Source organism: Giraffa tippelskirchi, chromosome 9, assembly GCF_054371585.1.
Source record: "Giraffa tippelskirchi isolate mGirTip1 chromosome 9, T2T-mGirTip1v1.2.pri, whole genome shotgun sequence".
Taxonomy (NCBI): domain Eukaryota; kingdom Metazoa; phylum Chordata; class Mammalia; order Artiodactyla; family Giraffidae; genus Giraffa; species Giraffa tippelskirchi.
Window position 1 is genome coordinate 107,627,938 of NC_137283.1, and position 15,213 is coordinate 107,643,150.

Below are 15,213 nucleotides of genomic sequence, written 5' to 3' on the forward strand. Positions count from 1 at the left end.
ATCTACAATCTTTAAGATAAATCTAAGGGTTAAATAGGGCTCCCCTGTTGGCTTAATTGGTAAAGAATTTGCCTGCTAATGCAGGAGACACAAGAGACGCAGGTTCAATCTTGATCCTGGGGTTGGGACGATCCCCTGGAGAAATAAATGGGAACTCGCTCCAGTATTCTTGCCTGGAAAATCCCTCAGACAGTGTAACCTGGCAGGCTACAGTCAATGGGGTCGCAAAGAGCTGGACATGACCAAGCACATGCATACACACACAAGGGTTAAATATCATTATTTTACTATTATATTTAGTATTTACTACTTTACTGAAAACTGAGGCTCAGAGAGGTCAGACCCGGTTTCAAATTCAAGTCTGTGTGCCTCTGAAACCTACGCTTTTCCACTGTCTCATGCTTAGGCTAATGTGCTCTGTGCTGTGCTTAGTCACTCAGTCGTATCTGACTTGTTGTGACCCCATGGACTATAGCCTACCCGGCTCCTCTGTCCATGTGGATTCTCCAGGCAAGAATGGGTTGCCATGCCCTCCTCCAGGGGATCTTCCCAACCCCGGGATCGAGCCCAGGTCTCCTGCATTGCAGACAGATTCTTTACTGTCTGAGCCACCAGGGAAGCCCAAGAATACTGGAGTGGGTAGCCTATCCCTTCTCCAGGGGATCTTCCCAACCCAGGAATCGAACCAGAATCTCTTGCATTGCAGGTGGATTCTTTACCAGCTGAGCTACCAGCGAAGCCCCTCTTCCCACTGTTTCATGCTTAGAGTAATAGCACCAATTAAATAACACAAGGTTCAAGGTATTATGTGTAATATCTCTCAAAGTTCATCAAAATCTAGCTCTATGATGCTAACTATATGAGTCAGAGCTGTGTCTGTAGGTATGCAGCCCTCTTCTGGCTCTTGGGCTGACTGGGGTCAAAAATATAGAGATAAAGGGAGTTCTCTGGTGACCTAGTGGTTAGGATTCCAAGCTTTCACTGCCAGGGCCCAGGTTCAGCCCCTGGTTGGGGAACTGAGATCCCACAAGCTGCAAGGTACAGCCCCCTAAAAATATATATGTATATATAAAAGGGGGCAAGGTGACAAGTTAAATCAAGTTATGCAAGGAACGGTATGGGGCTAATCCTAAAGACAGACTTTTTCTGGTAGACAGAAAGGAAGGTCTGAGAGTAAAGAAATCTGGAATTTTTATTTTCATGTTTCTCCTTACTAGTGTTGTCATTGATGGATACCCTGTAACTAAGTATCAAGTGAGTCTCTTAGAAGCTAGGTCAATCATCCCCATGATTATCTTTGAGTTGGATGTGCCTTCCAAAGAGATTTTCAGAAGATTGCTCCTGGAAAAAAAAAAAGAGTCAAGGTAATGTATGTTATGAAAACAATGATAAAAGAGTGAACATTAATCATCCAGAAGAAGAAGCAGGTTTTTAACAGCTTTTTCCATTCCTTCTCTGTTCCTCTCTTAGTTTGCCTTATCCATTGCACAACAGCTCACAGATTATAGCTGTCAAGAACTCAAGGTACCGCAAAAATATTGGTGAGATTAGGCAATATTATGAAGAACAACATCAGAACTGGTATGTGATTGATGGCTTTCACAGCAAATGGTGGATATGGAATGAAGTCGCTAAGAAGTTTAAAATGGTGAATAAATACATGCAGATATATTTGGAAAGAATAAAAGCAGGTAAGAAGACCTATAACTCTGAAAACAACAAAAAAAGTGAGTTTGAAGTATATGCATGCCTGACTCATGTTGCCATAATTCATTCAATTTGAACATTTGTTCCTTTAATCAGTATTTAATGAGCCTTAATCAGAGTCGGAAACGACTGAGTGACTTCACTTTCACTTTTCACTTTCATTCATTGGAGAAGGAAATGGCAACCCACTCCAGTGTTCTTGCCTGGAAAATCCCAGGGACGGGGGAGCCTGGTGGGCTGCCGTCTATGGGGTCGCACAGAGTTGGTCACGCCTGAAGCAACTTAGCAGCAGCAGCAGCAGTAGCAATCAGTATTTTAAATACATATTATTTCCAAGTTATTGTGGGCATGTATATTTGTTCTAATAAATGACTGCCTCTACTCAAGCTGTCATATACTGAATGTCCATGTGAACCTATTACATAAAACAATACATGGTCTCTCACTAGAAGAGTTTACAGTGTCCGGAATGCCACATAAGAAGCTAGTCTCAAGAATGGTAGTTATGTGAGGGGAGGGGTCTGTGGTGGGACACTTGGCAAAGTTTTGTTTAGGAATCTAGAATTAGTTACTTTGAACTATTTACATAATAAAATTGTATTATTAAACAAAATGTCGATTCTCTTCAAAAATCTTACTTGAACATAGAATTTTTTTTTAATCTATATTTGGAATCCATGAAAGAAAATGATTGTATACTCCTAGAAGTTTCTTGATTTTTCTCCAAAAATACACAAAACAGAAGGAAAATTATCAAAAAAAAAAAAAGGAAAGTTATCTACAACTCATGCCTCTAAAAAGAACGATGATGCCAAAGACTTTGTCTGGAGGCGTTTCACAGACATCTGATGACTTTGACTTTGGAAAATAGGGAGAAGGTATACGGAGGTTGGAAGGATCAACATGACAAAGAGAATATTGTACAAGGAAAAATGCAGTGAGGATTCTGATAATAATGGCATCACTGAATCTTGATTTGCTTCAGTATTTGGGCATCCCCAGTATCTCTGGTTCCTGTTTGCCTGCAGATTATAAGGCATGAAGATAAGAGTGCAAGTGGAAAGAGAAATGAGTTTTAGGAACCCACTCCCGATAAGTTCTGGACAGCATCACACTAGTAAAACATTCCACAGCTGACTTGGAAAGAAAAACTTGTGCCTCATTCATCTTGCTGTTACCCTGCTTCACCCTTCTTGCCTCAGACTTGGCTGCCTGAGAAGAGACTCAGGATGAACAGTTGTGTGCAGAATCTTTATCAGGAAGTACTCTCAGAAGTGGGCTTCCCAGCTGGCGCAGTGGTAAAGAATCTGCCTGCCGATGCAAGAGTCACAGGAGACGCGGGTTCAATCCCTAGGCTGGGAAGATGCCCTGGAGGAGGAAATGGTGACCCACTCCAGTATTCTTGTCTAGATAATGCCCATGGACAGAGGAGCCTGCTGGGCTACAGTCCACAGGTTGCAAAGAGTCAGACATGACTGAGAATGCATGCGCACTCAGGCGTAGAGTTGGCAGATTAAGCAAATAAAAATATAGGGTACCCAGTTAAATGTAAACTTCTGATAAATGACAAATAATTTTTTAGTCCAAGGATATCCCAAATGTGGTATGAGACATTTTTATACTAGAAACTGTTCATTGTTTATCAGAAATTCAAACTTCATGGGGCATTCTGTGCTTTATCTGTCAACTCTAATCAGGAGATACACCAAGGCTAGTAGACCCGGCAGAGGGAGACACTAGGCTGCAGTATGGTGGAAACAGAGGTCTTGGTAGGCCCTACAGGGAAGCACTGGAGCTAGGATGGACCTTGAGAATTTCCCAAACTGAGGGGAGAGGCCAGGCTTTATATCCTCCCATTGACTTGTCTAAAGGTCACTCTGGGAGGGAGTATATATGTAACAGGGGCAATTCCCAGTGCAGCTACGAGCCATCAACACAGATATTTTCAGCAGCTGAGGGATGGGTGCATCAGCCCTGATGAGGAATCTGGATGGGGCACCACGGTATCCACCATGTTATTCCAGATACACGTGCCTCTGCCTGGAATAGTTTAATTAAAACCGCCCTCTTACTTTTCTGCTTCACCATCTACCTGGTAATCTGTATCTGACTGCTTGAATTTAGTGTTGATTTAGTGACCAATTTATTCTCACTAATGAGATAGAGTGAGGTCAGGGCCAGAAAACCAAAGAGATTCCTCCTCATTCTGTCCATTCCAGAAAAGGATAGATAGACATTGTCAGATGTCATGAAGAATACCCAAGAATCAGAAAAAGATATTTTCCTGTCTTTTACGACTTGAAATGATTTGATTCTAAATGACCCTGTCACAAAATCTATGGGGTGAGGTCAGCACATCTGAGCTAACGAGCAACATACAATTGTAAAACTATAGTGCCATATAGTATGATATTATAGCACTATACAAGTGTATACTTTACCAACACTATTATTATACCATAATACTGTGCATTACAGTACTTTAGAATAACAATATTACACCACTGTAGCATTATTGTAGTATAATATTCTTTGTAGGAAAGAACCATCTTAGCCTTCTCATCTGTATCATATACACACTCCCTCACAATTTCTGTGGGTCAAGAATCCAGGCACAGTTTAACCGAGTCTTCTGCTTCAGTGTCTCTCACAAGGCTACAATCAAGATGTTGGCCAGGATTAAGGTCTCATCTGATGGCCCTACTGGGAAAGAATATACTGTCATACTCATTCATGTATTGCTGACAAGATTTTGTTCCTTGAGGGTTGTTGGACTGAGGGCCTCAGTTTCTTTCCAGCTGTTGGCCAGGGGCTGCCTTCAGTTCCTTGCCATATGGACCTTTCCAACATGGCAGCTTGCTTTACCAAGTGAACAAGACAAGGCAAGAAAGAATGCCAAGAGAACGGAAATCATAGTCTGTTGTAACTGTTCCAATTACCCAAGGCTGCCATAGCAAATTACCACACACTGGATAACTTAGACAACAGAAATGTATTTTCTCACAGTTCTGGAGGCTAGAGGCCCAAAATTAAGGCATTGGCAGGGCTGTACTCACTCTGAAGGTTCTAGGAGAGACTCTCTTCCATGCCTTTCTCTACATGTCCAGCATTGCCACCAAGTCTCTGCATTCTTTGGATATAGACACATCACTGCAATCCTAAGGATCAATTTTATGCTTACACTGTCACATAACAAACTAAAATGATTTATGCTTCATAATTTGAGTGAGTGTTAGATGTTCCTTGGCATAATTTTTTTAAAAAATAAAATTTTCACTGGTGAAAAGAACCATTAAGAAAATATATCAGGATCAAAATTTACTCATTAAAACTAAGATGTATAAAGAAGTAATTTTATTTTCTGTAAAATCTAATATTGCTTTGGAGTCTCCATTCTAGTGGAGTCCTGGTAAGACAACTCAAACTTATCCATCGAATGAATTTGGGCCTTTTTTTTTTTAATAGACTCTTTAGGGTAAACCTAGTCACTTTTGGATTAAATGTTTCTTTCTCTTTCTTGGATGCCATCAGGAAACAGGGAGAGGTTTATGTCAGTAACATTATGTCAACAAACTATATGTACTTCCTGAAATCTGTCTCACAGAAAAATTTTAAATATAATAGCAAATTCATGTGTATGTGTATAAGTGGATATGTATACATATGTGTGTGTATGTGTGTATAGTATATAACATAAATAATTTATAATAGCTAAGAATTAAAAACAAGCAAAACATTTATCAACAGATAATTGATTGAATAATCTATACATACATTTATACAATGGAATACTATGCATAAACTAAAAGGAATTAGGTAAATCATAGAAACTGAAATGGAAAGATGTCAAAGGCTATAATTGATAAAAGCAAGTTGCAAAATAATATTTACAGTATAGTGGCATAAGCATCCTATCTGTAAAAAATATATACATGTGTGTATGCAAATGTATAAAAAAATCTGAAAAAGATACAAACTCAACAGTGATTACCTTTCAGGAGGGATGTTGGACTGAGAGGATGGAGATGTGAAAAGAAACTTTTACTTTTTACTCTGTTTGGAATCTCACATGGTGTACTCATTGGTATAGTGCTGCTGCTGTTGCTGCTAAGTCGCTTCAGTCGTGTCTGACTGTGCGACCCCATAGACGGCAGCCCACCAGGCTCTGCTGTCCCTGGGATACTCTAGGCAAAAAAACTGGAGTGGGTTGCCATTTCCTCCTCCAATTCATGAAAGTGAAAAGTGAAAGCGAAGTCGCTTGGTCGTGTCCGACTCTTAGTGACCCCATGGACTGCAGCCTACCAGGCTCCTCTGTCCAAGAGTACTGACTGGAGTGGGGTGCCATTGCCTTCTCCGTGGTATAGTGCTAGCATAATTGAATTTATTTTCATTTTGAAAATTATTGTGTTTTCTGTGAAAATATATATTTATAACAACAGTTAATTTGTTAATAATAGGAAAAGCCGCCTGCATTGACAAGTTATGTATCTCACCTGAAGAACTGATTTCTCGCCTGGGCGAATTTGGACAGTTCTGCCCCGTCAGTCTGGCAGAATCATATGAATTAGTTGATTGCTCTTTAAATGATTCCTTGGAATTTGCAGCAGAGTTCAGAGGGCACTATTATAAAATGAGTTCTCTGGAGAAATTGAATGTAAGTTTGTTCTTAACTCCAAATATTTACCAGGGAAAGAAAATACCTGTCTTAGAATTCATCAGACAGGAAGAGGTGGGCACAGCTGGAAACACCAGGAAGTGGGGAGTAGGGACCCCATTTTTGGAAACTGTGATCCTTGGATTCAATAAGGCAACTCAGAGGCCAGTCCTAAGACTGCATCCCAAGACATATTCTGGCACAAAGCAGAAGTTCAGGGTCAGTGATGGCCCCTCCACCTGGGTCAGCTTAAGAGGTAGGGAGACCCAAGGGCAAGCCCAACCATGGAGGGGATGCTGAGCATCTGAGTTGAGCCCCCGGGTGGGCATCCAGGACATTCCATTCAAAGGGTGCAGAAGGGAAGTCAGAGTCAGTAGAAATGACTCCCCATGTGCTTTAAACTTTCTTCTATCACTTGAATCTCCTGGGTACCTTATATTTCTATTTAATGGAACAGAATACAGATTTGTTCCAGTATTCCACTGACCATAATATGGTGACATAAAAAGATGACAGTTGAAAACTAATCAGGTGTCTCTGAACATTTTATTTTCCTCTGAAGAATCTGAATTTTTTTTTATCACTTTATAAAGAAGACATTACTTTCTTTCTGCTTATTTAAGTGATAATCACAGAATTTTAAAACTGGAAATGACATTAGAAACCATGTACCTGGTCTGCCCCCTCCATTTTACAGCATGATAACTGAAGCTGGAGAAGCTAACTCACCTGCCAAAGTGCACCCCCTAGATAGTTATACTGCAGGACAGGTAGACAGCAGGGCAGGTAGGTGACTATGCGGTCCAGTGTCTGGCACATAGTAAGAGCTCAACAAATGTTTTTCAGTATAGGTAGATGAGTGAGTGAGTGAAAGTATTAAAAGGAGAGAGACTGTAAGTGACATCACTTGCAGATATTACTGTAAGGCACTTCCAGTCAGGGAAAGAGTTACTGTAGTGCAGAAAGCTCCTCTCAGATGGTTTGTGGGACTGAACATTGCTGCCGAAAATGGGAAGAGCAACAGGAGAGCCTCAGTGGGTTTTTCTTGGCAAAGTATTCCTGTTTCAAACGGTCATGCTGCTGTCATCTTTCTTTATAGAAGTTTTTGGACAATCCAGAATTCTACGTACCTCCATTAGCACCTCATCCACTCCCACCTACCGACATGATCCCCAAGAGGCTGACACTGTCAGGGCTGAAGAGCCGGTTCCCGAGGTGTGCTGAGCTCCAGGGTTACTGTCCAGTGACTTATCAGGATGGCAAACAAAGGCAAGTCCCCGCCCTCGTATGAGTACAGGCCGATAGCTCTACTTGAAATAAGTAGTGTATACGACAATCAGCCTTTTGATCAAAAGGTCACTGTTGTTTAACTGGAAAGTATTGTTTTTCTTCCTTGAGCTGTGATGATAGAAAAATAAAATATTTATGACATTTTATTTACATAGTTGTCATTGCTGTTGTTCAGGGGCTAGGTCATGTTTGACTCTTTGCTACCCCATGGACTGCAGCACACCAGGCTTCCCTGTCCTTCACCATCTCCTGGAATTTGCTCAAACTCATGTCCACTGAGCCAGTCATATCATACCATCCAACCATCTTAGCCTCTGTCACCCCCTTCTCCTCTTGCCCTCAGTCTCTCCCAGCTGCATATCAATTATGCAATACAGAGTTGTTTTTGTTTGTTCCTTTGTCTTTCAGATACGAAGCCCTAATACCTGGTAACATTCACTATGCTTTAGAATATCGTGATCGTATATTTATTTGTGAGAGCAGAGAAAAACTTCAGAAATTTTTGAGGTGAGACCATTCACTAAGTCACAGATATTCACTGAATATCTATGTTAAATGCACTATCCTGGGACAGAAAGATATGTGAGTTTACACACACTCATAAACACATACGTATATGTACACATATACATACACATAGCTGAAAGGGGCAGCATTTATCTACTGCCACACATTTCTGTTTTTCACAAGAAGTTGGAAACCAAATTTCTTCTTATGTTTATCTGATTTTTAAACTTTTGTGACTGATTCCGTTTTTATTTTAGGGGCTTCCCTGTGGCTCAGATGGTAAAGCATCTGCCTGCAATGTGGGAGACCCGGGTTCGATCCCTAGGTCAGGAAGATCCCCTGGAGAAGGAAATGGCACCCACTCCAGTATTCTTACCTGGAAAATTCCATGGATGGAGGAGCCAACCCGGGTCTCCTGCATTGTAGGCAGATGTTTTACCATCTGAGCCACAGGGAAGTCCATCAAATCATACATCCAGCTAGAATTTGTGCAGTGGTTTGTGACCTCTCATGAAACTGAGGAAATTTAGTAGTAAAAAGAGAAGAGACATTAGTTGGTGAAAAGAATATAGGATTGAAGGAATAAGGTGGTTTTTCTTTTTTATCTTCTTTTTTCCAATGGGAAAGGTATGAACATGTTTAAATGCAGGTACATGGGAAGGATCTAATAAAGGAAATGCCACGAAGGTGGAAGAGAGTTATCTCTCTATTGCTATTTAAGATTTCCAGAGACAGGGTGGAGTAGGCATCCAAAGAATGTGTGGAGATTGATCTTAGGTGGGAGGTAAGCTCTGCCATGAAGAAAGCAACCTGTGTGTGTGGTTCTGCTGGTGGTGAGCAGCCGAGGATGCTCTATTCTGAAGACTTCTCTTTGTATAGCCTGGCACCTTGTGTTGGGGGGTGGGGGTGGTCCCTGAGAGGGTTACTAGAGTGAGGAGAATTGTAGTACAAGATAAAAACAAAGCCAACATAGGAGTTGCTTCCCTTGTGGCTCAGCTGATAAAGAATCTGCCTGCAATGCATGAGACCTGGGTTCGATCCCTGAGTTGGAAAGATCCCCTGGACAAGGGAAAGGTTACCCATTCCAGTATTCTGGCCTGGAGAATTCCATGGACTGTATAGTCCATGGGGTTGCAAAGAGTCAGACATGACTGAGTGACTTTCACTTTCACTTTTCACACAGGAGTTCCGTGCGGAATTGAAGTATCTTGTCAGTTCAAAATAAAAGTGTGAGGATAAAAGTATATAAAGAAAGTTTCATATAGGTCCTGTGAAAAGCAAGAACACTGAGAAGCGGTGAGCAGGGCTAGGGCCCCAGGTGAAGTAGGTGGTCATGAACTTCTAGGAGCCTCAGTCTTCCTGCTTCTGTATCATTTTCTCCACTCGAGAAAAATGAGTAAAGAACGTTGTCTTTTAGTTGCCTCTTGCTTATCTATCTTCCTGTGTAAACACAATGAATACGTTTGTGATCATGCATTTAACGGATTTGGTATTCGTAGGTCGCCACAGAAATACTGGAATCAGAAGCTTCCTTACAAACTTCCCCCGTTGAAGGAACCAATGTATCTCACCAGCCTGCCTTTGCCTGGATATCTGGAACAGGTTTGCTCACATGGGTTTCTTTGTTTAGATATTAGAAGACTACAACTATCTCTTCTTCAAAAATCATTTTTATTTCGGTAACAATGAAATTCAAGGCAGAGTGTCCTGATTTTAAGCTGCAAATCCACTTTTAACCTATTTTGGTTTTAAGTAGTTGTGAAAATAAAATGTAAGGAAAGCCCCCATTTCCATAGCTAATTCCCAAATAACTGCACTGAAGTGAAGAAAGAGTAGGACGTTAGAAAATTATTTACATTTGGCATGTAGTTTGTTTCTTATTTTGAAATTTCAGTGTTGGTAGAACTTTTCCATAATGTGAAATATGCAAATTCAGTCGTTTTTTTTTCCCCCCTGGTTGAAAGAGTTAAGATGTCACCACAGCTGAACCACCAAACACATATTTTGCCCAAAATCTGGATGAAGCTATCTACTCAAGTCACTCTTATTTCTCTAACTATAACACTTTCTAAATATAGTCAGATGTATCAGTCACCAATCACTATTTGAAAGGTCTTTTCAAAAATTTCTATAAAACAGATGCCTAGGGCACAATTTCATATGTTTCTTACAAATTCTTAACCAGTTTTTTTTTTTCATCTCCCCTAGATGGTTAGCCTTTGATCAAGTTTAATATCGAAAGGCAAGAGGACCCTCACCCAGAGAAGAGTGTCCTCCTCTTTGCCTGCTCGGGGCCCCAGAATCTTGACTGCAGTGGTAACTGGGGTCTCTGGAGTTCCTGAGTAGGTGGCCCAGGGTCCTGAGAGTAGGAAACAGTTTGGCCAGTTCTGAGCAGTGGAAGCAGAGATGGGCCAAGACAACTCCATGTCTCCTTCTTTCAACTTTTTTTTAAACAGAAAATGTCAAGCATATAAAAATAGAATTGCATAATGAAACCCATGTATCTGTCACCTAGCTGGCACTAACCCAATCTGTAGTTTTTGATTTTTCCTAATTAAATGTATTTTGTGTTTCTTTTCTGTAGGCTAAGTGCTCATTTAACTATCTTTTTAAGCTCCATCCTCATTCCTGAGGAGGCTTTTTGAAGCAAAGAATAGCCTCTTTATCTATTTGCCACAAGAAAAGAAAACAGACTCAAATATACACATAATTCGTTCCCTACCTGCAGGGTATTGCAACTGCTCTAATTAAAGCAATGAATGCAGCGGGATGCTTGAAGCCCAAATTCCCCTTCTTAAGTGTACAGAGATCTGCGCTACTTTATATAGCACTTCATCTGAAAGGTATGTCTATCTTTTTTTTAAATTTATCTATTTTTTTACTTTACAATATTGTATTGGTTTTGCCATACATTGACATGAATCCGCCATGGGTGTATATGCGTTCCCCTTCCAGAACCCCCCTCCCACCTCCTTCCCCATCCCATCCCTCTGGGTCATCCCCGTGCACCAGCCCCGAGCACCCTGTATCATGCATCGAATTATGTCTCTTTTTTTGCTAGAAATAATATGCTACTCAGAACTAATTTAGCACTAATTGTGATTAATAGGATTGTCAAGCTGGGTTGGTCACTTGCATGCGGGTGGTGTGTGTGTGTGTGTGTGTGTGTGTGTGTGTGTGTGTGTGTGTGTGCTGGTAGCAAATATTTTAGCAAAACTGAGTTTCTAGTTTTTAAAGCAGGTACCATGAGTAACATAACCAGCTCTCAATAATCCACACCGTACAAGAAGGTGAATAGTGACAATTATGATCTAAAATAGAATAATCCCCAAATCTTATTTGGGATTTGGATATCTTCTCAGTCAAACTGTGCAGCTCAATCACACACACAGTTCTCCTTCTCTTTAATGATGCACTAACCTAACAGAAAACATTCACAGTCCTGTAAAATTTTCTACAGCCTTTAATCCCAGTAGTTCTGAATATACAAGAAAAAAATACAAGAAGAAGATGGAGCAGTTTATGGAGAGATGTGAACTCATTACATACCTGGGTGCCAAGATGACCAAGAAATACAAGGAACCTCAGTTTAGAGCCATTGACTTTGATCATAAATTACAGACCTTTCTCTCTCTTAGAAATATAGACCCAGTCAATGGTTAGAATGTTTGCATAGCTGCACCCAGAATCTTAAGAGTTACCTGAAAGGGATAACAGTAAATAGATTGAAAATCTGGGCCTCCCTGATGTACTGTTCCCTCCTGAGTGATACGCCTCGGCTACTAGACTTCCAATGAATTCAGAACTCTGTCAGCCAGGAAGGAGTGCTCTTCTGTAAGCCAAGTTATCATATACTTGTAAAGTTTATTGCTCTTTGCCTGAACTTTGATGCTTCAACAAAAGTTATTTCATTTAGAATATTTAGGTAATGTATTTGACTTAATGAATCCTTTGTTCATTTTCCTTTTTAATATTTTTATTAGAGAAGTCTATCTCTGTTTAAAAAACTTATGCAGTAAATGTTAGAGAGCTTCAAGAAAAGAATTAACATTGCTATAAATAAAATAGAAATATTGGAACTTAAAGAGTTGTTTGTAAACTTTGTGAACCTAAAGATACTTTATCACTTTCCCAATAAAATAAATGGATTTAGAGACACCTAAATGGCTGCTGCTTTTCTTTTTCTCAAGTGTTCAAGGAAACACATTTTATACATTATTTTGTAGTTAGAAATCACTGGATACTTGAGGATGAATGCTAGAGTCTTTTTATATGACATTATCAAGACATATATGCTAGAGGAAAATTACTATATTGAATTTGGATGAGATTTTAAAAATAAATTATCGGTTTTTTGGCAGGCGTATAACAAATCTGGAATGTGAAATAGCAAGATTGGCTCTTTTAAAAAATAAAAAATACAACCATTATCTTATCTAACCTTAGTTAAATCTCAGTTTCTATGAGTTTTTGTTGCTTAATCTCTAAAATGAATGATTTAGCTTTTTTATTTTCAGCTTTACTAAGGTGAATTGACAAATAAAATTCTATATGTTTAAACTGTACCACATGATTTTGATATAGGTATTCATTGTGAAATATTTACCACAATGAAGTTAATTATTAATAACACATGCATCACCTCACATCATTATTTCAGTGTGTTTCTGTGATTGTGTGTATATGTGTATGTGTGTATAATAAGAATACTTAAGAATCACTCTGTTAGGAAGTTTCAAGTATTATTATTACAGTATTACTAACTATATTTACCATGTTGAACATTAGATTCTCAGAATTTATTCATCTTATAACTGAAAGTTTGTACCCTTTGATCAATATCTCCCTATGTGTCCCTTCCTAGACTCCTAGAAACCACCATTCTACTCTCTGCTTCTATGAGGTTTTTTTTTTTTTTTGGAGTCCACATATAAGTAATACCATACTGTATTTGTCTTTCTCTGTCTGGCTTTTTTCATTTAGCATAATGCCCTTCAGATTTACTCATCTTGTCTTTGATATCTATAATTTCAACACTAATTAAAAACTAGAAGCCTGTTTTAGATTTATTTTATATGATATATTTCATAATAAAACAATTTTTAAACAAAAGCTAAATGCCTATTGTCAAAGTTAGGATAAACCCCAAAAGCCTTTGAAGAGTTACTGATACATACCCATAGATGGACTGCAAGTAGATCCAACCAGTCCATCCTAAAGGAAATCAGTACTGAATGTTCATTGGAAGGACTGATGCTGAAGCTGAAGCTCCAATACTTTGGCCACCTGATGTGAAGAACTGACTCACTGGAAAAGACACTGATGCTGGGAAGGATTGAAGGTGGGAGGAGAAGGGGATGACAGAGGATGAGATGGTTGGATGGCATCACTGACTTGATGGACATGAGTCTGAGCAAGCTCCAGGAGTTGGTGATGGACACGGAAGCCTGGCGTGCTGCAGTCCATGGGGTCGCAAAGAGTTGGACACAACTGAGCGACTGAACTGACCTATAGATGAACAGTTTTTCAGGAGACTGGGAGGTATGAGTAGCTACCAAGTTTAACCAGCCACTCACTCTTCTCTTCCTAGTTTGTAATACTTCTAATTAACCATCTTCCCATAGTGTTCTTACCATGTCCACAGGCCTCCTCAGCCTATGAGTATAAGAAATTTCCTTTAGCAATTAAATCCAAACTTTATTGCTTCAACTCTCTCACCTTTATAAAAGGCAGTAGCCATGCAAAGTACCCCCCGGGTATCTCATACAGGAAGTATGTCATAAGTTCCATAGCAAGTCCACACCAGCTGGACATATGCCATCTTCTGGGTATCTTGTTCTCTAAATGTCTTCACTTTGAGAACTGTACCAACCCCTCACAACTCATCCATCATTGTTCTGGAGCTGCTGAGTTCTGCACAGAAGTGGGGTAAATGCTCCCTCTCTCCTGAAAAGGGAGACACTTAATCCCTGAGCTGAGCAAGGGACCAAATGCCATGTGATTCTCCCCCTCCTCCCTCTCTGAACAGAGTCTCTTCTTTTGAGTAAATCTATTTAATAAAGTGCATTAGATAGGAGCATTGGGTAGGGAATGGGGAATCAAATTTCCAGAGTAGCTTATAGCTCTGGACATTCTGGGTCCCTAATGCTTGAATGCAAATTACAGTTCATGATATGTAGGACCCTATTTAGAATAACCACAGACAGGGCTACCATTCCAGGCTGTTGTCTGCTACTGGCTTTACATACATTATCTCATTAAATTCTTACACTAAGTCCATCTTGGAAACCACAATAATGGTGTCAGTATTCTTAGGGTATTTCATTGGCCAGAATCTTTTGGGCACTCCCACATGCACATGCCTGTGTGTGTGTGCACACGTGTGTGTGTATATACTTTAGAATATAAAAATATCATAGAAGACTCAGGAAAAAATTTTCCTTTGCTCCTGAGACTCCCTAGTCCTAACTCCTGCATGCACTCACACCCTCCCCGTAATGGTTGCAAGTTGTGTTTTCTTTAGCAAGTTAGGTCAAGAGGTCTGTGTGCCGAGGAAGGGAGAATGACATTTGTGCAATGAGAAAGGAGAACATGCATCATTTTAACCTGTTATGAATCTTCCTTTTGTTTAGAAATTATGCTTGCATATTATTATAAATAATCTGATGTCTCAAATATGATGAAAGAATATTCTGACTGGGTGTCCAGGGACTCTGAATTTTTTCCCAAAGTGAAGCCGTAAGAGAGTGAGCAGCCCCTGGTGCTCACTGGGACTCATTACCCCAATCCTCAAGTCTGCCACCTGACCACATCAAGAAGAGGCTGAGGCAACGCCCATCCAAGGGACTGGGAGACTGCTCAACCAGTCTGTGGCCCTACATGGCTTGTCTGGATATAATTTTCTTTATTTATTTCTGGTTGTGCCAGGTCTTTGTTGCTGCATGTGGGCTTTCTCTAGTTGCTGCGAGCAGGGGCTACTCTTCATTGCTGTGCACAGGCTTCTCATTGTGATGACTTGTCTTGTTGCAGAGCATGGGCTCTAAGCACATGGGCTT

The 15,213-nt window shown here is 40.1% G+C and overlaps 1 protein-coding gene across 4 annotated transcripts in view; it reads left to right on the top strand.

The window, feature by feature from the left end:
* Window positions 1-12,322, top strand: part of AK9 (adenylate kinase 9) — a 107,596-nt gene extending 95,274 nt beyond the window's left edge. For all 4 annotated transcript variants that reach the window (XM_081526708.1, XM_081526711.1, XM_081526709.1 and 1 more), the window contains 8 exons: window positions 1,218-1,364; window positions 1,471-1,691; window positions 6,165-6,361; window positions 7,461-7,630; window positions 8,060-8,158; window positions 9,658-9,760; window positions 10,887-11,001; window positions 11,619-12,322. In XM_081526708.1, coding sequence (XP_081382834.1) covers window positions 1,218-1,364; window positions 1,471-1,691; window positions 6,165-6,361; window positions 7,461-7,630; window positions 8,060-8,158; window positions 9,658-9,760; window positions 10,887-11,001; window positions 11,619-11,821 — 1,255 coding nt within the window. In that variant the 3' untranslated portion in view covers window positions 11,822-12,322. The remainder of the gene's footprint in view (window positions 1-1,217; window positions 1,365-1,470; window positions 1,692-6,164; window positions 6,362-7,460; window positions 7,631-8,059; window positions 8,159-9,657; window positions 9,761-10,886; window positions 11,002-11,618) is intronic.
* Window positions 12,323-15,213: the final 2,891 nt, after the last annotated feature.